This window comes from Peromyscus maniculatus, chromosome 6, assembly GCF_049852395.1.
Source record: "Peromyscus maniculatus bairdii isolate BWxNUB_F1_BW_parent chromosome 6, HU_Pman_BW_mat_3.1, whole genome shotgun sequence".
In the NCBI taxonomy this organism is placed as follows: Eukaryota; Metazoa; Chordata; class Mammalia; order Rodentia; family Cricetidae; genus Peromyscus; species Peromyscus maniculatus.
Genome location: NC_134857.1, coordinates 117920967 through 117943154, shown reverse-complemented (window position 1 = coordinate 117943154; position 22188 = coordinate 117920967). Strand labels below are relative to the sequence as shown.

General features: G+C 44.4%; 1 protein-coding gene across 1 annotated transcript; it reads right to left on the bottom strand.

The window, feature by feature from the left end:
* Positions 1 to 3203: 3203 nt before the first annotated feature.
* LOC102917102 (alcohol dehydrogenase class-3) lies at positions 3204 to 18594 on the bottom strand. Its single transcript, XM_006995501.4, has 9 exons — positions 18472 to 18594; positions 16068 to 16169; positions 14204 to 14345; positions 13614 to 13701; positions 8735 to 8954; positions 8349 to 8609; positions 5607 to 5742; positions 3881 to 4019; positions 3204 to 3452 (listed from the first exon to the last, which is right to left on the bottom strand). The coding sequence occupies exons 1-9, from the start codon at positions 18481 to 18483 to the stop codon at positions 3428 to 3430; spliced, it is 1125 nt and encodes a 374-aa protein (XP_006995563.1). The 5' UTR covers positions 18484 to 18594; the 3' UTR covers positions 3204 to 3427.
* Between the last annotated feature and the right edge of the window lie 3594 nt (positions 18595 to 22188).

The following is a 22188-nucleotide window of genomic DNA, read 5'->3' as shown; positions in this document are numbered from 1 at the left end:
TGTCCTGGAACTTGCTCTGACTCACAGAGATCTGCCTTCCTCTGCTGGGATTAAAGGCACATGCCACCACTGCCAGGCTAGATTTTTACTTGATAAATTTTTTATTGAGAATTTGATACAATGTATTTTGGATCATATCCCTTCCCTCTCCCACCTCCTCACAGATCACCCAACTTTGTGTTTTCATCGAGTCCAATTTGTGTTGCCCAGCTGCTCAGAGTGGAGGCCTGCCCTAGAATGTGACCCCAGGGATTGCTCCCTAAGAGCTCCTCATTTTGTGCTCTCTCCTGTCTTCATGCTGGGACTCTGACTTGATCACACGCAGTTCTTGTGTGCATTGTCACAAACTACAAGTTCCTATGTGCAGCTTCTAGGTTGTATCTGGAAAAGTTTGCTTGAAATCACCACCACCCATGGCTCTTACAGTCTTTCTGTCCCCTCTTCCACAAAGATCTGAGCTTCGGGCGGTGGTGGCGCATGCCTTTAATCCCAGCACTTGGGAGGCAGAAGCAGGCGGATCTTTGTGAGTTCGAGGCCAGCCTGGGCTACCAAGTGAGTTCCAGGAAAGGCGCAAAGCTACACAGAGAAATCCTGTCTCGAAAAACCAAAAAAAAAAAAAAAAAAAAATGTTTTCTCACACACAGTTCTTGTGTGCATTGTCACAAACTACGAGTTCCTATGTGCAGCTTCTAGGTTGTATCTGGAAAAGTTTGCTTGAAATCACCACCACCCATGGCTCTTACAGTCTTTCTATCCCCTCTTCCACAAAGATCTGAGCTTCGGGCGGTGGTGGCGCACGCCTTTAATCCCAGCACTCGGGAGGCAGAGGCAGGTGGATCTCTGAGTTCGAGGCCAGCCTGGGCTACCAAGTGAGTTCCAGGAAAAGGCTCAGAGCTACACAGAGAAACCCTGTCTTGAAAAACCAAAAAAAAAAAAAAATTGGGGGGCTGGAGAGATGGCTCAGAGGTTAAGAGCACTGACTGCTCTTCCAGAGGTCCTGAGTTCAATTCCCAGCACCCACATGGTGGCTCACAACCATCTGTAATAAGATCGGGCAACCTCTCCTATATACATAATAAATAAATAAATCTTTAAAAAAAAAAAAAAGATCTGAGCTTTGGAGAGGGGTGTAATAGACACTTCTCATTTAGGGTTGAGCAATCCAGTTATTCTCTGCATGTTGACCAGTTGAGGATCTGGTAATTGCCATCTACTGAAACTTCCATGAAGAGGGTTGAGAAATCCCTCTGTACAGCTTTAAAAAAAAAAAGATGGGTTAACAAATTCCCCACCAGCACCTGCCGGTGCAGATTTCTCCCAGGGTCCAGAGTAGATACCACTAGTGGCGAAGAAATTAATTTGACGGATATCCAAAGAATCTAAGCATACCGAGCTCTATAGCCCATTCACCTTTTTCTTCTAAGTCAATTCTATCTACACAGCTTTTGTGTTTTCATACTTAGCTCCTCTCTGTCCCTTCTGCTGTTTTCTCACTGTTCTTAGTTCTTTCCATCTTTGTTCTCCCCCAAGTCTCTGGTTTCCAGTTTATATACACATACAATAAGTAATTCTCTGGCTGTGTGGCTTTCTGGTAGGGCAGGGGAAGTTTACTCAGTTGCTAGGCAACCTGCGTCACAATGTGTAGTATTTGGTTAGTAAAAGCACTTTCGCTCTGAGTTAATTGCTAAGGGGGAATCTTTAGAACTTGGTACAGCACCTGGGCTGAGATAACAGAGGGAGGGCAAAAGCTTAATTCACATAAGAAATGAGGCTTGGCACCTATCATCCGCCTGGCTTTGTCCATTGTCTCGTTGGGTTGGTGGGAATATTTATCTTATCTCAGTAACTAGCAGATGGCCAAAACACCATCCCAGAATTGTAAGCAGTAAATCTCTTAAATTAGGATCTTGTGTTAATAAACCAGGGTGAAGGTAAGGAGTTAATTTAATTGTTAGTGGTTATTTTCTGTTACCTGTAGGTGAGATGAGCTAATGCTTATCTATCTGCAGTCTGTCCTTGGATGTAGAAGTATCTCAGATGAAATACTTTTGTCTGGAGAATAGCCCTGGCCAGATGTTTGCTAATAAACACCGCTGGGGAGTGTTATTCAAAATAACCCCAATAGTATATGGGAAGCTGTGCTCAGTAAATGATCATTCTCACTGTTGGAAGTTCTTGGGAAAATAAATGGGAAAGCTACAATAGCACACAAGAAATTCACTGCAGGACAGTGAATTAAAAAGACAGTAAATAAAAAAAAAAACCAGTATCACCGATACTCCTTGAGTTCTGGCTTCCCTCTGGAAAAGTTCTTGATTCTTCCAGCTTTGCCAGTACCAGCTGAATTCCTACTTCATATTTCTGCGGCTTGCAGCAACGGGTAAAGCTTTTACTTGGTAAAGTTTTTTCTTGAGTAATGAGGTTCTATTGTTCCACCTTCCCCACCCAACTCTCAATAACAAACAAGCCAAAGATGCCGTTTTCAGAGAAGCAATGACCAAGACACTAAGGATCTGATTTGAATTGTGTGGCTAGGGGGACAAATTATACCTTTGTGCACTGACATCAGGGCTTAGCAACATCTTCTATGACAATGTGACTGTGAAGTAAAATTGCACCATCAGTAGCTAGGTAGGTCACCAGTTAATTCAGGCTCTGTTTAAACTTAAATCAGTATATGAGCCCTGAGTGAGAAGACATGACAAGTCATGTTCCTGCACACTGTTCTGCAGTAATCACAGCATGGCCTCTTTTTGGGCTGTTTGGGAGCAGTTGAGTATACATTTAAGCGGGAGGTAATCCTGTGGTGCTTTCTGCATGCCCTTTATTTGCAATATTTACCTCACACATGGAACTGTCAGGGTCCAGTTGACAGAGAGTATACTGCACTGTTTGTTCTCAAAATTCTACCAAAAGAAGCCCTATGGAGTGGGCAGAGCTGAGTTCACTTGGCCACTTGGTTGTTGTCAAGACAGTACTATGCATTTATTATCAAAATATGTGCCTTAATAAAACTTAACAAAAGTTTATTGAATGCTTTGTAGTATACATTTCTAAAAGGTATTTGATGACAAATACTCTAACCTTGGCTTGTTAACTAAACTCATGTGGATGAATTAAAAACCAGCCTTTCTTTTGGGTCAGCACTGTTTCTAGACACTGTACTGGGCAGAGAGACAACAAGATTACAACTTATACACAAATGCAGAAAGTATTTTTATTATGTTAAAATATTTCTTGATGAGCAGCAATTATTTATGTGAAGTTAAAAAAACTGACTTGCGATTATTTGCCTTGTCCTTGATTAGAGCCATGATTACACACATTTCTTCTAGTAGTTTCTGAAGTCTAAGAGGCTTGCAGATCTGTCAGTCTGTTCTTCTGATCACAGGAAAAAGTACAGGATGGACGGTGTTCTCTTCTGAACTTACACCTTTAGAACAGTTCGAATGCTGTGAGACAGACCAAGAAGAATAAAATTTGAAAGATGAATTAAAAAAATTACATTTATTTATTCCATGTGTATGTATGTGTGTGTATGTGTGTGTATGTATATGTATGTGTATGTACGTGTGTATATGTGTATGTACGTGTGTGTATGTGTATGTATGTGTATATATGTGTGTGTATGTATATGTATGTGTATGTATGTGTGTGTATGCATCCTGGCATGTGTGTGGAGGGCAGTTCTCTTTTTCTACCATGTGGGTCCTGGGGATTGAACTTGAGCCATCAGGCTTGGCAGCAGGCACTTTCTCCCTCTGAGCCCCGAATGGTGAATTTTTAGACCACTGATATTATATTTGTTTTGATCCTCCCTCCCTCTTTAAGTATCAGGTCATCATTAATTCTGTATTATACAGCTGAGTTGAAAGCTCACCTTTTCCCCGAGTGCAGCTGGTCGAAGGCTTTGTTAATTTGGTCGAAGGGTAGATTGTCAGTCACAAATTCGTCAACTTTTATCTTTTTGGACATATATTCAGACACCAGCTTTGGGACACTCTCTACACTCTTCCAGCCTAAAAGAAATCACATTCTTAAGGATAAATTAAAAAAAAAATAATTTGTTTAACTTTATTTTATATACATTGGTGTGAGGGTGTCAGATCTGTAATTGGAGTTGTGAACTGCCATGTGGGTGCTGGGAATTGAACCTGGGTCCTCTGGAAGAGCAGCCAGTGCCCTTAACTGCTGAGCCATCTCTCCAGCCCCTCTTAAGGATATATTTATGCGACAAGTTTCTGTGGTGTACCTAATTAGTCATGTTCCTTTCCTGGGTGACACTGATAGAGTTAAGAGGTTAAGTGGAATTCAAGGGGAAATGAAACATCCCATGACTGGTGTGAAGTGGAGGAAGAATTAGACACATCCTTAGCTGTGAAAAAGTACACACTTAACAGTTAATTGTTCTTTTCCTATGTTAGGGCTACTGAACACTGGGCCCGATGACACAGACCTGGAAAGTCAGTTACAGTGGAGGCTGAGGCAGGAAGGATTGTAAGTTGAGGCTAGTCAACTCTGCCTCAAAAACAAACAAACAGCTTATAATTCTGCTGGAGAGCACTTGCCTAGCTAGTATGTGTAACTCTGGCTTCAAAGGCCCTTTCAAATCCAGCTCCTGGAATATGGTGCCCCCAGGAGCATGTGCCAGCTAATAGTTCCAAGATACTAGAAACTATTTAGTCAGACTGACATCTCCTAAGGTAAACAGTATAGTCATAAAGAAGAAAATTTCGGTCATGCCCTCATTTTAGCATTTACTTTCCAAGGCTTTTATTGTGTGTTTCAAAAAAGTTGGTTCAATACACGGTCTGGGATCTTGACACATTCTCTTCAACAGATCATTCAAAATGTCTGGGATATTTTCTGCCCAATAAGGACGATAGGATAGGTTTGGTTGTTTAGTTTTTTGAAAGCCTATAAGAACTATGGAGGTCATTCATTCACAATAGTTTTGAGACATGTTTTGGTATCTTCTCCCGGGCTGAGCACCACAAAAGACTCTTTCCCTAATCTTCTACCTGTAGTTAGATACTGCCAAGTGACTGAGTGACAATCACCAGAGAAAAATGATCAGTTTGATAGTTTCTAGTTTTTCTAAAAAGTTTTGTCAATGTTTTAGTTTAGGACTCAGTATTGGTTACTACAGAAACCAGTGTTATTCAGAAAGGAGTCTGATCACACGCAGTGATGGCTGCATTCTCTCTTGCTCAATAATTCTTGCTCTCTCATTCTTTTGTTTCTTTTCTTTCTTATCTTTTTTTTTTTTTTCTTTTTTTTGAGACAAGGCCTCACCAGGCTGGCCTTGCACCTGCCTTTGCCTCCCAAGTACTGGGATTAAAGGCCGCACCTCTACACCTTGCTCTTGCCCTTCTCTCACAAATGTGTATCATTTGATTCTGTTTACTTCAGAAGCCGGATGCCTCCCCAGCACCAGCATCCAACACTGACTGATTCTGAAAGCCTTCTTTTCAAGTCTCCCACAAACAATTCATGATAGAACTAAAACATGTGGTGATTTGTGTTCATACAAGAGACTGAGACTGGGATTTAAATTACACCAATGGAAACAGAGTAGAGAAAAATCTACTTCTCCATGGCGTTACCTCCAAAGGCAGTGCCTTTCCACGTGCGGCCTGTCACCAGCTGGAAGGGACGAGTGGAGATTTCTTCACCAGCAGCAGCTACGCCGACCACCACACTGACGCCCCAGCCTTTGTGGGCTGCCTCGAGGGCTGCTCTCTGCAAGCACAGAGATAAGGCGATCGCAGGTGTCCGGGAACTGCACAGAGAATGCCCTCTTCCCCAGAAACTTCCAGCGAAGCGAGGGTGACAGAGCCGCTTAAAAATGGCAACAAATCCCCACACTTTTTACAAGTATCTTTGAAAATTAACATGAATATTAAATGGAACAAATTTCCTTTTCTTTTTAAATTTTATATCCTATATCCACAATGAAAATGAATGAATCTAGACTGCTTCTCTCTTACAAGTTATAAAAAAAAAAAAAACCCACCTACAAATGGACTTAAATTCAAGACCTGAGACTTCAAAGTACTAGAAGAAAACATAAGGGAAATACTCACAGACACTGGAACAGGGAACCTTTTTTGGGTAAGATTTCAAACAACACCGGAAGTGAAAGCAGAAACAAACAGATTGATCGAATAAAGACTTCTGCACGTCAGAGACCACCAGAGTGCACACAGATCATTTGTAAAATTACAAGAAACCCCTAAACTCCAACAACAAAGGGCCAAACAACCTGGGCAAGGGATGTAAAGACATTTCCAAAGCAGACACGGAGGGCAAACAGATACATGAAAACATGTTCAACATCACTAGTCACTCCTGAGACTCAAAACCACAACACATCACCTCACTCCAGTGAGAATGACAGTAATCAGGAAGGTACAAAGGAACTTTCTAGAATTCTCCATGAAAGGAGGAGGAGCAGGAGCTGCCTGAGCTGCCCACCCTTCTGGCCTCAGCTTTCTCATTAGCTGTAGAAAGTGGGTGAGGAAACCACTCAGTGTGATTGTTTTTTTTCTTGGAGTGGAGGGGGGTCAAACCCAATGCCACCTAGGAAGAACTAAAAATGGCCAGTAGAGAATCCAAATAAGGGAGCAAGGCTTAAACAGATTTCTCAAGCCTCTGAGAGTCTGATTCCAACAGCAGGGAATTACAGGACAAGGGAGAAGAGCAGGTAACTGGGGATGGTGCAGGTGGGGCTGTGGCTCCGACATGGATGATGGTTTCTGGAGGAGGAGGAACGAGAGAGAAGAGAGATGGAAATGTACATCAGCTCTCAGTGTCCTTGGAGAAGGTCCAGAAGAAAAAAAACCGGCTCTGCAAGTGTCTGTGACAATGTGAAGGCCAAGGAGATAAGAAGGTGCTGAGAGTGTGACCTCAAGTGCCCAGGCCCTGCGATGCAAATCAGTACTGAAAAGCTAGGACAAGGATGGGCTCAGCCAATTCAGTCTGTGTACGTGGAGTGCCAGGGTCACGGGGGACGGCTTGCTCCCAAAGACAGACTGAGCTGCAATGGAGGAGAGATGGTTCAAGGGCAGATTCTACAAGTTCATCTTGAAAATGAACTATGGCTAGAAGATAATACTGTCTGGTGAAAGAGACCAAAGCCCAGGATTGAGCCAGGGGATACTGCTAGATTAGAGGGACCATGTTGTTTTTACTTTTTATGTGATGAGAAGACCTTTTACATGTACCACCAACACAGCTTCCAAAAGCCAATACCTACTCTTCACAACCAAATCACACTCATCACCACCTCATCCAAGGCAGACTGTCAGCCACTGAGGAGGCAGAGAAGGTGAGCTACATGAAGACATGCCAACAAATCATGAAACATGCCAATACCATATGGAAAGGCCTCATCATCAAGTTAAAGCTAAGATTCCTAAGAATGACTGTCTTCTCTCCTCATAAACTCCTTCCTAAGAGAAGGAAGAGAATGATGACATGGATCAGGTAGAGCTGGGGCACTCTGACCCAAACAAGAATGGAGCAGCCCAGGTTTGCGGCAGCACAGCCCAAGTGTCTGCAGCTGCTATTCACACTTGACAAAGCCAGACAATCTTGAAAGTTTGCCTCATTCAGGCAAGTGTAAACAGTACACAAAGGATTGACCGTTACCTGGTAATCCATCAACGTGCAAGTTTTATGCTTCTAGGTATCAGTGTAAAAATAAAAGTAAACCCCAACTCAAAAGTAAAGATTGTAGCGCTGGAGGCAGAGCTCAGCGGTGCAGAGGACCAGGTTTCAGATCCCAGCACCCACAAGGTGGCTCACAACCATCCCTAACTGCAGTTCTTGAGGATCCAATGACCTCTTCTGACTTTGTGGGCACCGGGCACATATGTGGTGCACATACATACACAAAGGCAAAACATTCAGACACATAAATCTAAAAAAAAAATTTTTTTTTTTAATTCGAGATTTTAGTGCAAGAAGCTGTCAAAAGTAACTGTAAGACACTCACTATTTAATGTTACCTACGTCTGTTAGAATCTGCATCCTTTACTCAGGTCACCATGTAAGGATGTGTGTGCACATCCAATTCCAAAGCTCGTGCTCTCCACACTATTCAGCTTTTCGTTCCATGCACTCAGAGGCAAAGACACATTGTTTTGTTCATTTTCCCTGATCCCTTTTATTACTTCCCACTCAAATGGTTCCAAGTAGTTGAGAAGCTATTACCATCCTTCGCTTTCTTTAGAATTAATTCCTATCAAAACTGTTCCTTCCAAAACAAAACCACCTTTAATATTAAGGAAACTGCATTTTAAAAAGTATTATAAGCAGAAAAGAGTGGAGATACACATACTCACCATGACCTTCACATTGCCAATACACTCAAAGGAGTAGTCCACTCCCCCATCTGTCATCTCAATGAGTACTTCCTGGATGGGTTTAGTGAAATCTTGGGGGTTAATACATTCAGAGGCTCCAAACTCTTTGGCCTTTGCGAATTTATCTTTATTGATGTCGATGCCAATGATCCGGGATGCACCAGCCACTTTACAGCCCATGATCACTGCCAATCCAACTCCTCCCAGGCCGAAGATGGCACAGGTAGAACCAGGCTCCACCTATCACCAAAGACAGTCTGTAAGCAGCAAGCCAAGAGTCACGGCCTCACAGGGCAGCCGCTGCTCCAGCCATGTCTCACTGAACCGAATTAAGGCAGAAGCTGAAGCCCAGGCCAGTCTCTTACCTTGGCCGTGTTCACAGCAGCACCATAGCCGGTTGAGATACCACAACCAAGAAGGCAGACTTTATCCAAAGGTGCTGCAGGATCAATTTTAGCAATGGAGATGTCAGCCACAACTGTGTACTCAGAAAACGTGCTGGTTCCCATGAAATGAAAAAGAGACTTTCCTTTGCAGGTGAATCTGCTAGTGCCATCTGGCATTAGTCCTTTCCCCTGAGTGACTCTAGAGAGAAAAAAGGAAAAGGAAAATGGAAGGGTAGACGACTCATTTCCTTAACTCTCTAGATAAAAAAAGTCAGTTTAAAAGTAATACCAGCAAATACTCAGAAAAGTATACTAAGACAAAAACTCCTAACTTTGAATGCAGTGGTTCTCAACGTTCCTAATGCTGTCACCCTTTAATGTTGTGGTGACCCCCAACCCTAAAATTACTTTGCTGCTACTTCAAAATTGTAATCTTGCTACTGTTATGAATCATAATGTAAATATCTAATATTTAAGGTATCTGATGTGTGACCACTATGAAAGGGTCATTCGACCCCCCCAAAGGGGTCATGACCCACAGTTGAGAACCGCTACTCTAATGTATCCATTAACAACTTTCCACATTCCAACAAAACCTTACTAGATAAACTTACAAAGACTGTGATCTTCCTCAGCTTCGGTATCCTTCTGGGATCTGCATACCATAAGCACTATATCCACCTACGTTCTATCTCAGTTAAGCTGTGCTATCAGAATTGAACTGATTTTTACAGGTTCAACTTCTGTGACATCATTTTAAAATTCTATAAAAACTTACAAGCAAATAAGGCTTCATAAATGATGAAGCTCAAACTAGAATTTATACAAGAGATTCCAAACAATTATCCAACCCATATTGTAAAAAACAAAGGCACCTCCATCAAGCTTCAACAGGGTAATATTTCTCAAGGATCTGAATTCTACCCCACCTCTTTTTGAGACAGGGCTTCACTATATAGCCCTGGTTGGCCTTCAGGGTGATATGTAGACCAGGATGGTCTCAAACTGAGAGATCCACCTGCCTCTACCTCTTGAGTACTGAGATTAAAGATGTGCACCACCATGCCTGGCCTTTCTCTTTGACTGTGGTTAATTATCACTAGGGTGTGATGATATTGTGTTCCCCAATATATTGTGCATCTTAATAAACTTATCTGGGGTCAGAGAACAGAACAGCCACTATGTATAGAGGCCAGAAAATGGTGGCACACACGCCTTTAATCCTAGCATTCCAAAGGCAGAGATCTGCCTGGATCTCTGAGTTCAAAGCCACACTGGAAACAGCCAGGCTTGGTGACATGCCTTTAATCCCAGGAAGTGATGGCAGGTAGCAGAAAGGTATATAAGGCGTGAGGACCAGGAACTAGAGCTGGTTAAGCTTTTAGTAACATTTAGATTCATTCAGGTGAGGACTCAGAGGCTCCAGTTCGAGGATACAGGATCAGCTGAGAAGTTGGCGAGGTGAGGTCAGCTGTGGTTTGTGTTGTCTCTCTGATCTTCCACTATTCACCCCAATACCTGGCCTTGGGTTTGTTTTTATTAGTAAGACCTTTTAAGATCCATGTTACACTAGGGGGAAAAACAAACAAGCGAAATGCCCCCAGACAACTCCCTGGCCTCACTCATCTCACAGGAGATGGGGAAGCAGCATTTGCTTAGGAGCACAGCCTGTCAGATGCTGACGGCCCTGAGCCACCTGACCAAGTGCTGCTTCTGGGGCTCACTCGGTGTGGAGAAGCAGCAGCGTCTTCCTTGTGGATTACTGCTACAAAAATCTGAATGTGTGGCATGGAAAGCATTAACACTGCGTCCAGTGGCGTGAGGGTTCACTGCATGTGTGTGTGTGTAGGTCCGAGGACAACCTTAGTTGCTCTTGGTCCCTCCAGCCTGTCTGAGACACGGTCTCTTTGCTACTGTGTCAGTTCGGAAGCTCATCTTCTGCTGGCCCTGGCTCCTTCCATCTCCCTAAGGGCGTGTGGACTACACTCTAGTGCTGCTGCAGCTGGCTCCGATGTGGTTTCTAGGGATCTAAATTTTCCCAACCGAGCCATCTTCTCAGCCGCAACACTTGTCATTTCTAATACATACAATAACCTGATATACACTCCGATAAACATTTTGAAATTTATACACGAATAAATACACAAATGAGGAGAAGACAGGTCTTCTATACATTGTTGTAGGAGTATAAACTCTTCCATTCACATTGGAAAGCTGTGTGTGTACTTCTCACAACTTAGCCAATCAAATCACAGGAATCCACCTTGAGAAAGCAGCATACATACCCAACAAAAAAAACTGGTAAGGATGCGGCCCTAATTTTAACAGCTCCCCTTGGTATGACCTCGTGTCCAAACACTGGTATTTGGAGTGGAGCATGAGAGAACAACACAAAAGCAGACACGCACACAGGAGCGTGGACACTGCTCAGAGACACAAATGGAAGGAACCTGACAGCACATGCCTCGTGCTCCAACTACACAAAGCCCTCCAGGGAAAGCTACGAGGACGGCAGTGACTTCTGCACGAGTCAGGTGCTGCTTTGGAAGGGACATAAGCACCACAGAGGGGTGCTGGCAGAGATCTCGACCTGTGCCCGGGAGAAGGGTCTACCCAGCAGGTAGGTACACATGGAAACATTCACTGGTCTGCACATTTACAGTTTGTGTACCATGAGTAGTGTACTGACGTACGGTCTACCTCAGTAAAAAAGGGCAACAAACAAGATCTAAACGGTCTCAAAGGGTCCTCAAGTGGCCAGCCACACCTCACAACAGAACTGACCTTTCTGTGTTAAGGGGCTTCTTATCTCCTGTAGGCTTCACGCAACCCTTCTGTGGTAATTTTTATGACTTTGATTTAACGGGCAATAAAACAGCTCATAAAAAAAGGCTTCACTTCACTTTAAAAATCATGTCTTTCCTTGCAAATTTAGCTGGCTGTTACAGGAAGGGAATGTATTCAGGAAACTCTGACTCGCCTACCCCCACCACCCTTCTTTGGCTCTTTGAAACAAATAAGGCCTTACAACTGCAGTCTGGACTGTGACCCTCCTGCCTCCATTTCCCGAGTGCTGAGATTACAGTTGTGGGCCACCACGCCTGGTAACAAGCTCCTGTTTTATATCTTAATGCCTGGTGACACTGGGCAAACTTGGAGATTGCTAGGCCTTGATTTTCTCATCCCTGAAAAATGCTTAGTAACGCTGACAGTGAGGCCTCTTTAAAGACAGAATTAAGTAACTCCCGTTAAAAAGCACTATATAAATCACTACACAATTACTCACTGTGATCTATTATTTTTCTTGCGTGTATGGGTCTTCCATATGTATGTATGTATGTATGTATGTATGTATGTATGTACATATGTATGTGCACCATGTGTGTGCCTGGTACCCTGGGGCCAGAAGAGGGTATCAGTTCCCTGGAACTGGAGTGACAGATGGCTGTGAGCCAGCACGTGGGTGTTAGGAATCAAACCTGGGTCTTCTGGAAGAGCAGCTTGTACACCAAGTGCCTTTTTGACCACGGAGCCGTCTCTCTAGCACATACTTACTGTTATAAGATCTCTTATTATGAGACTATGTTAAAAGGGGGCTGGGGAGATGGCTCAGCAGTTAAAGCACTTACTGTGTAAACAGGAAGACCTGAGTTCAAAGTGCAGAATCCATGTACGACATAAGGCATGGCGCCATATGCTGGTAACCCTAGTGCTGGGGGGCGGGGGAGAGGAAGCACGGAGTCAGGCCACCCCGGGAGCTGCTGGCCAGGCAGCACAGCTGAAATGGAGAGCTCCAGTCTGACACCCTTTCTCAAAGGAATGTGGTGGGGAAGTTGTGTGCTGTGGATATTGTTCTATATAAATAAAACACTGATGGCCAGTGACCAGGCAGGAAGTAGGTTGCCAGCCAGGAAGTAGATGGGACAAGGAGAGAGGAGAATTCTGGGAAGCGGAAGGCTGAGGGGGAGACACTGCAGCCACCGCCAGGACAAGCAGCATGTGAAGACGCCGGTAAGCCACCAGCCACGTGGCAAGGTATAGATTTATAAAAATGGGTTAATTTAAGATAAAAGAACAGTTAGCAAGAAGCCTGCCACGGCCATACAGTTTATAAGTGATATAAGCGTCTGAGTGATTATTTTATACGTGGATTGTGGGACTGCGGGGCTTGGGGAACCTGGAGAGAAGCCCTCCAGCAACAGTTGTGTAATAGTTCCCTCTGAAATTGAAACATGGCATTCTACAAGGAAGCTCCTTAAATCAGAAAGGTAAACAACTCAGAAGAGCTTCAGGAAGTCCCTGAAACTGGCCGGATTCACTAGGCCCCTTCTTGCCAGAATAAGCAATTAAAGCTAAGAGTCCCCTTCAGACAAGACAGCCAAGCTGCAAAGAAGACTCACAGACCAGAGCAGCGTCCTGAAGAGGTTTAGACCAGCACAGCACCTGGAAAGGACACTCTGTAACTTGTTGGGCTGCCTGCAGGCTATGCAGTGTGCCCCATGTCCCTGGCTTTTGTGAGTTGTCACACATGCTAGGGTGGGCTTTGGTATTTCTGCTCCTGTAAGTAACCTCTCACCCATATTCCTATAAATAACCCCCAATAAAACTCAAGGTTCATTTCACCAAGCTGGACTTCGATAGTATCTGTACTTCAGTCTGTGGTGGGGTAGACATATATGTTACACCTTCCCAGGAAAAAAGTTTTGTCATGCAACAGGGAGGAAGATGAAGGTGGGGCGTGAGCCTCTTGATGCCCTGCTGTGGTGCCCCTGCATGTGCAACAAACATACACATAGCACACACATGCACATTAGATGTTTTAAAAAAGAGCTATATATATTTAAAAAAAGATACTAACCTTATCTTCTGGCAAAGGTTTGTTTTAGGATTCAGACAAAACTTGCATTCTCCACACTGTGGGATGTACAGGGGGATGACAGTATCACCTGGAAAACAGATGTGAGGCTGTTAACCTGAATGGCGTAGATGGTTCTAAGTGAACATAGCAATCCTCTCATTTCTGTCAACAACCTCAAGGCTTAGAAATGCTGTCTAAAGAGCATGGTCCAGACACCTGCCAGCCATGCACAAAAAGGTATGTTTCAAAGTTTTTGATCTTAATGAAACTCTAAATAACTGGAGGATCAGGAGGACGATATGTTTCAAAAACACCAAATCCTTGATGCATCTCTAAAAATTCATGCTTAACTTGCCAAAACTGCTTTATGGTAATGTACTTAAAACAGTTTCAAATGAACAGCTGCTTGAAAAATCAAAGAGGAAGAAATGCATCCAAACACTTGTCCTTCTAAGATAAGTAAAATTAACTGTGACAACTTTTTAGGTGATGACCTGCTCATAAATAAATAGCTGTATAGGTATTCAGACAGTAATGTCCCCATGGAAACAAGCCAAAATCATTATGAGTGAATTAAAAGCTTTCCTTACCTGCCTTCACCTTAGTAACCCCTTCACCAACGCTTTCCACAATTCCAGCACCTTCATGTCCCAAGATCACTGGGAAACACCCCTCAGGATCAGCTCCGCTCAGGGTATAGGCATCGGTGTGGCAAACGGCAGTGGCAATGATCTACCAGGATGTTAAGAGAAAAGCATCTAAATGTGCACATGCAGCTAGAGATATCACATTTTGCAGATTTTTAGATACCCGTCTTAAATAATTTTACTTCTCTAAAATGAGCACGTTTACAATTCTTAGACCTGGCAGACTTCTGGGTAGTCATGAGAATGGTGGTGTGTTAATATGTACAGAGGTGTGGCATAGCTGTTTTCTTTTTGGTGTATGTGAGCAAGCAGAGGTAAAGCTGGTGGCTTTACCAGCACTGTGCCTTCAGTAAAGAGGATCAGAACAGCTAGGGCCATCTCACTGCTGGCTTCCTAACTTGGGGGAATGTGATGCCTAAGAAGACACTGTTTCTGAGAGGTACCTGTCTGTCTGGTCTCTGCCAAAACTCAGAGCTTTTAGTGGAGCAGAGTCTTTTTGCTGACATACACAATTTCTACTCAAACAAGCCTTTCATTAGACTTCTCTGACTTCTAATAATTGTATCTTGGGGCTGAAAAGATGGCTCAGTGATAAGAGTGCTTGCTGCTCTTACAGATGATCTAGTTTTTGGTTTTCAGCACCCACACCAGGCAGCTCACAACTACCTGCAACTGCTCTGGGCCCCAACACCCTCTGGTCTCCTCAGGTTCCTACATGCACTTGGCACATATAAACTCATAGAGGCACATAAACATAAACATTAAGGAAAAAAAGCAATTAAAGGCAAAATCTGTTTGTATTTATGCTTTTCTGCTTCTGTCCTATGTACTCATTCTTTGCTGTAAGCCACCAATTTCCGGGGGATGAAAGCTGTCACTGTGTCCACATTACCCATCTCAGTTTAGGGCAAACTGTCTTCTTTACTGGCAAAACCACCAATCAGCTTAACTTCTGAACATGAACAGAAATACACAAAGTATTATAAGATTTCAGATTCTTAGATCTTGGCTGAAAAGGGCCTTGAAAAGCATTAGGTTTTGTGCTTCTCAATCAGATACTTGTGAACTTTGGGATACAGGCTAGTGTGCACAGTGTGTCCGGTGTCATGATGATACAAGAGACCAGTGACTCTTTTCCTTGAAGAGCAACATTGTTTCAGAATGCTAAGGAGCAAAACACATGTAATGGTTACGACTTTAAAACATTAACTTTTCCCAAAAACAAGTATAGAGCGGAGGGTAAAACAAAGTTTTATAACTGTCAAAGAATCAAAGGTCTCTCTGGAATGCTGTCTTCTGCCTCTCTCTAGGGGTAACTTCTTTTCTTAGCCACAGTAGGGGGTAAGGAGCAGGGGACTCATGAATCCACTGAACCCTGGCCTTGTCCACCAGAGGCAGGGCCTTTTAAAGCTCTCTAGGCAAGGGAATTTCATGTGTTTATTGCTCTCATCAATCAAGAACTCTTTTTCCAGTTTTCTGGAAGTAAACTGAAGACCAAGTCTATTCTTTGACTCTAATACACCACGCTGTGAGTTATGGGATCAGCAGAAAGGAGAGGATCATATAAAGCCACCTTAAACCCAACCATAAAAAGTCCTATCGTGGTAGTCCACTAATCCGGAGGCTTGGCTTCTCAGCCCGAGAGCAAATACAAAATGATGGAGAGGTTGATTCTGCAGCTGGAAGGCTTCCAATGCCGTCTCCTTGACACCACCCTTTGGGTTAATCCTCTGCGGCCCTCAGTCCACTCCTCTATCGGGAGACCTAACTGCAAGCTTTTTCCCACAGCGCCTTGCTGTAACCTTACCTTAATTCGGACTTCATGAGCCTTTGGAGGTGCTACTTCTATTTCCTCTATGGAGAGAGGCTTTCCGGCCTCCCAGGCGACTGCAGCCTTGCATCTGATCACCTGAAGTGGGGGAAAAGGGAGCCAACAGTTTATCCTCCTGTATTAATAATTACTTCACGGTCGAATCAGATAACGATGAATGCTAATGTGGAGTGTGCCAGGGCTGGGGAGACGGCTCAGTGGGGAGAGGCCCTGCTGTGCAAGCATGTGGAGGAGCTCAGCTCCACAGCACACCTGGATGCAGTGGTCTGTCTGTAATTCCAGCACTCAGATGGTAGAGAGGGGATCCTCAGAGCAAGCTGGCTGGCTAGACTAACTGTACTGGCGAGCTCTGGGTTCAAGTGAAAGACCCTGATTAAATGCATATGGTGGAGAGCGACTGAAGAGGACTCCTGATGTCAGCTTTAGCACTCCACATGCCCACATTTGAACACGCATACACACACTCACACACACTGCAGATTCGGATACACGCAAAACGAAATAAAGTGAACAACACATTCACAGAAAAACGTGTACCGCTGAGTGAGATGGTGAATTGCTTTCTAGGTTTCATATAAATAATATACTTTAAAATATATATATTTGAAGGGCCAGGGATGGTGATGCAAACCTTTAGTCCCAGCACTTAGAGGCAGGTGAGTTCGAGGCCAGCCTAGTCTACATTTCAAGTTGCAGGACAGTCAGGGCTACATAGAAAGATCCCATCTCAAACCCTCCCTGGAAAATACACCACCACCAAACAACAACAACAACAACAACGCCCGTGCATATACATGCAGGCACATATATATTTGAAAGGCTGAAGAGATGGCTTGCTGCTCTTGCAGAGGGCTCTAGCTAAGGTTCAGTGTTCAGAATCTACATGCTCACACTTGTAACTCCAGTGTCAGAGGACCTGTGCCTTTTTCTGACTTCCACAAGCTTCTGCATGCATGTGGTGCACATAAAACACACACAGACACACATTAAAAAATTTATTTAAAAAAAGCATGTAATTGACACGCTCATGACACTGTGCAATAAATATATAAAGAAGAACAGATTAAGATACAGGTCCTGCTGGGTGTGGAGGTGCATACCTTTAATCTCAGCACTGGGGAGGGAGAGGAAGGAAGATCTCTGTGAGTCTGAGGCCCACATACAGAAAGTTCTAGCCCAGCATGAGCCACATAGTGAGACTTTGTCAAAAAAAAAAAAAAAAAAAAAAAAAAGAAAAAGAAAAAAGAAAAAGAAAAAAAGAAAGAAAGAGGAAAAAGTAAAGAATACAGGTCCCAAGCAAGGGATGTAGCTCAATGGTAGAGCACTTGCCTCGAATGCACAGGCCCTGGATTCGATCCCCAACACAACAAATGGCAAGCCAAGCTAAGAACAACAATAACAACAAAATTCCACCCGGATTCTGTCAGTAATTTGACAAGTAATTCAAGGACCACAAGTTTATTACTATGTATCCTAATAATCTTTCCCTTGGGATAGCTTATAAAACACCACTTTAATGCAAAACTGCACAGTGGAAAGGATCCTAAGAAATATCCCAATGGGAAATATGTAAAAATACCATAACCATCTCTTCTAACTGTGTTAGCTAATGCATTAGCGATTTGCCATGTGTGGCTACTGAACACTAGAAAAAGGTCAGTGTGAACTGAGATTGATTATAAATGGAAATTTTTGGAAGCTTAAAAGAGTAAAAGTATCTCAATTTAAAAATACTGATAACATATTGAAACAGTGCGTGACTATTAGGCTGGGCAAACATACCATTAGAATTAATTTTATCTGTTCTTTTTAATGTGGCTTCTGGAAAGTTTAAAATTCCACATACAATTTACATCGTGCATCTAAGGCAATGAGCTACCTCAGCGATTACACCCAGCACAACCCTTCCTTACCACAGAAGTAAGCCTAATGAGGAATGCTGGGTTTTGTTACTTCACTTGATGCTTATGAAATATGTTGACAGACTAAAGGTTGCAAGCCACCGGGTTTACAGGAGATGGGCTTCAAAGTCAATTAACACTAAAACGTGATTTAAAGAAACAGGTACACGGCGCTGCCCACGGCAAGCGAAGGCCGGAGGAAGAGTCTGACTTTTCTTAGCAGTTTTGAGCACGATCAGTGCTCCAGCTCCGCCATCCTGCAACTGCGACCCGGGCAGGCTACTCCATCCCCGCGAGAAGGGCACGGGCCTCTTCCCACCGGGCCCGAGCAGAGCAGAAAGCAAAGCTGCTCTCCAAGCGCAGGGCCGAAACAAAGCCTCCCTGCCCTCGCTGCGGCTGCGCTCGCCTCCCGAGGCTGGCGGCAACGTGCCACCCGGGCGCTCCCTTCCTGTGCTCAGGCCCATCGCGCGTTTCAATACCTGGTTCGCCATGTCCGCAAATTCGTAAGCTGCACGTCCACTAATGTAGCGGATCCCGGGTATGGGGCGGGTCGTGCGTGGGGGGCGGGGCCGAGCGCGGGAGGCGGGGCTCTGATGCAGAGACGGCGTGCGCAGGGGCGGGACTTGAGAGGGGCGGGTCCTGACGCCGGAAAAGGGGCGGGGCCTGAGTTTTGGCTCCCGCGCTGCCGTGCAGAGGGCTAGGGTTTTATCCAGAGACCGTGAAATTTTTTATTCCGGACTGGTCTGACCGAGTCGCTGCAGAGCATCTCTGTGGAATTTCCCTGGCTAGTTTTAGTGCAGTCGCTGTAGGTAAGGCTTAGACGTGAGAGAAGCAGAACGTGAGGAAACCGGAATGCCACTGAAGCACGTGAGGGACAAGCCACGCCTTCCGTGCCCCCCCCTCCCCCTTCCTCGTGCTTGGCGCTTCTGGGTACTGGATGCGTCCACGCTGCTCCCCGCTGTGAGACTCCTGATAACTCGGAACACTAGAGGGAGAGAGAGAGGCCGTCCTGGAAACAAACTGCCCCAGCTTCGGTTCCAGCAGCTTCTGATGTGTTCCTGGGATTTCAGGGGCCATAGGTCACGGGGAGAAAAATTTGCAGGAAGGGAATGAGGGAGCAGACCGGGCGCGTTTTAAGAGCAGACCACCTGTAGAGACCACCTGTAGGTGCTGCATTCTTGATGTAATCCTAAATGTTGCTTGTGGCCGGGAGTTTTTGTTGAAATGTACCTACTAAAACACCTCATTCTCTTTGTGTTTTTCAAGGCTTATTTTCTGAAGATAGACCTTATGAGTTGACATTCTTCACAATACTGTTCGAAGTCCTTTCCTCATTTCACACTAACTCACACTCTGACTTCTAACTTATATATAATAATTATAGGATGACTACCAAATTCTGTCCCCAGTCAAGGTGGCTTTCCTAAATGCCAAGCTGGAAGTACAAAGTACCTACTAGATAGCTGTGTGTATTAGGCTATCTCATAGTGCTTAAAACTCAGCTCATTTAAAACTAATCTTGTACTTTCTTCTCTACATCGCCGTCGATGGGAAGTAATGTCCATCTACTTGTTCCAGGCAGAAACCCGAGAATCACAGTGTAGGGTCCCTAGATCGTCTCAAATGACCAGAAGACACCCGATATGCAATTGCAGAAAGCAGCTTTATTCTCAAGACAGAAACACCAGCATGCTAGAGTCCACCCAAAGTGGCATCCACCCTGGAGAAGACTGAGGCAGTTCCTTTTAAGCTTGCTTAGTGGAATTCCAGCTGTGGTTAGGTGTTCCTTGAAGTGATTGGGTATAGACCCTGCCTGGTACAGGAGTCATTCAATGATTGGTTCATGACATCTGCTCAGCAACTGTGGTTGCTATGTCAGGGGTCTGAAGACGGCAAGAACAGTTCCTACTTGTGGTGGGGTAGGGCGCTGATTGGCCACCGCACTGAGCATACTTCCCGAGGGTCTGGTTGAAGTCAGACATGAATGAACATAGGATAGTGGGGTAATATGGGGCACTGGTCTTAGCAAACTGGCCCCTTAAAACAAACAAAACAAAACAAACAACTGGTTCTCATGCCTTCATTCCTCCCTCCCTTGAGTTGGAACATAAGTCAAATCTTTGAACTTAATGGAGTTCGATATTATTTGTAGGCAGGGACCTATATTGGCCGTGAAGGACCATTAATTTAATTGCTCCTGGGCATTCTTTCATAGTACAGAGGAGCGTATTGACTATATATGGCCCAAAAATCAGTGCTAGCAATAGGATCAATAGTGGTCCTAGCAATGTGGTTAAGGTGGTGGCTCATGGGGACCATGAGAACAAGGTTTCATACCAGTTAGAACTGTCCATTCTTTTATCAGCCCGAGTGGTTAGTGTAGAGGCAATACTGTTGTCCGAGGGCCAGGCATAGTCCACCCTGTTGTAAGAGGAGGAGGTCTAACCCTGGTGGTTCTGTAACACTACCTCTGCTAAAGAAATGAGGGATGATTCGAGGTGGGAAATAGATTTTTTTAACTCAGCCAGATCTGCATCGATCAGGGCACCTAAAGTTTTGTAATTTTCATGTTGTAACACAAGGGCAGCAGTGCCTATTCCAGCTATCCGCAGACCTACCAAAGTGAGAGTCAGGAGCGCTGAGACTGCTGTTGTAGGGAAGGTGGCTAGGTGGGTTCTCATGGTCTCGTCCGAACAGAAAGAACTCGAGGGAGAATCTGAAGGAGGACACAAAAACCTGAGTTTTGTTGTAGTGTCTGGGTGTGTACACATGGGGTAGGACCCGTGGAGCATGCCCACCAGATGCCTTTAGGCACCTTGAGGTAACAGGTGGTGGAAGTCCTGTTAATAAAGTGGATGAAATTGCAGAGGAGCAGATAAGCCTCCTAGAATGCAGAATACAAAGGCCAGTCCTACTGATGGATACTAATGTAAGCTTGGGGTGTGTTCCCCATGGGCAGGTCAGAATTATTTAGGTAATCATATGTAGCCAATAGGAGAGGAAAAGCTTGATTAATTGGTCCTTGGGGCCAGGAGAGTACCCTAGCAGGGGTGATATTATAAGGGGGCTGACTGCCCCGGAAAGGGGTGGTCCCATGGGTGTAGCCAAGGCATTTATAACTGGATTTGGGCCAACTGGGATAGGCTGATGTAAAGGGACTATGGATTGTTGAATGGTGAATAAGACACCGTCATAACCATTGAACCATAGTCTTAGCCACCAAATCTTTCCAGTTGTCCAGTTAGCTTGTCTCCTGGCTCATGTAATGGATCCAGATCAGAATGGGGTTGCATTTAGCTGACCCTGCACAGGCTTGGAGGTCTTTTCCCCCAAAGCTGGGGATTAGAATTCCTAGTAACCGAAATGTGGTCTGGCTTGTTAGTATCCCAAGAAGTGCTAGTTTCACATCCCCAAGTGGCACAATGGAATTGTCCTGGTCCTCCCCAGCTGTGTGTGGCCGGTCCAGGACGAACATAGAATTTGGTAGCTTTTAAGTGGGTCTTCAGGCATTGTCTGTGACAGTCATAGCCTGCAGAGCAGTCATCATAAGACAGGATCTTTCCATCCATACCAGTGTCCCAGGTTGTCCCAGCAAGGTCACAGAGATCTATGGACTGGATGATCAGATCATGCATTTTATTTTTTCTTTACTTTTTTCTCTTATTGAAAATCGTTTTTTCATATAATATATTCTGATTACAGTTCCCCCTCCCTCAACTCATCTGAGATCCTTCCTGCCCCCCCCCCCCCCCCCCCCCCCCCCGTCTGAATCCACACCCTTTCTGTATCTGGTTAGAAAGCAAACAGGCATCTGCCGATAATAATAAAATAAGATAAAACTGGAATAGGGCAAAATAAACAAACAGAAGAAGAGAGGCAGAGAAAAGCACTAGAAACACATAGCTGCAGAGAATACAAATGTTCGTATACACAGGAATCCCATTAAAACAAACCAGAAACCAAAATATATACTCAAAGGATCTGCAAGGTTAAGAGAAAAGTTCTGGCAAAGCATGAAACAACCTCCAAAGATGCCGATGCGTCATTTAGTGTTTGCCATCTACTGGGCATGGGGCCTGCCCTTAAGAGTGGATTGTGTCCCCAGTGAGACTGTCGGGGAGAACTAACTTTTCATTTGTGAGTAGTTATAAATTGGGGATAGCTTCTGGGTTAGGGTTGGGGGCTTGGGTCTATTT

Bases quoted from the DNA above. Each gene is read 5' to 3' on its own strand.
- LOC102917102 (XM_006995501.4), bottom strand. The intron at 8,610-8,734 runs GTAAGAGACTGG...CTTTGGTGATAG, and splicing joins CTGCTGTGAACACGGCCAAG to GTGGAGCCTGGTTCTACCTG. The intron at 4,020-5,606 runs GTAACGCCATGG...GATTTCTTTTAG, and splicing joins GAAAGGCACTGCCTTTGGAG to GCTGGAAGAGTGTAGAGAGT.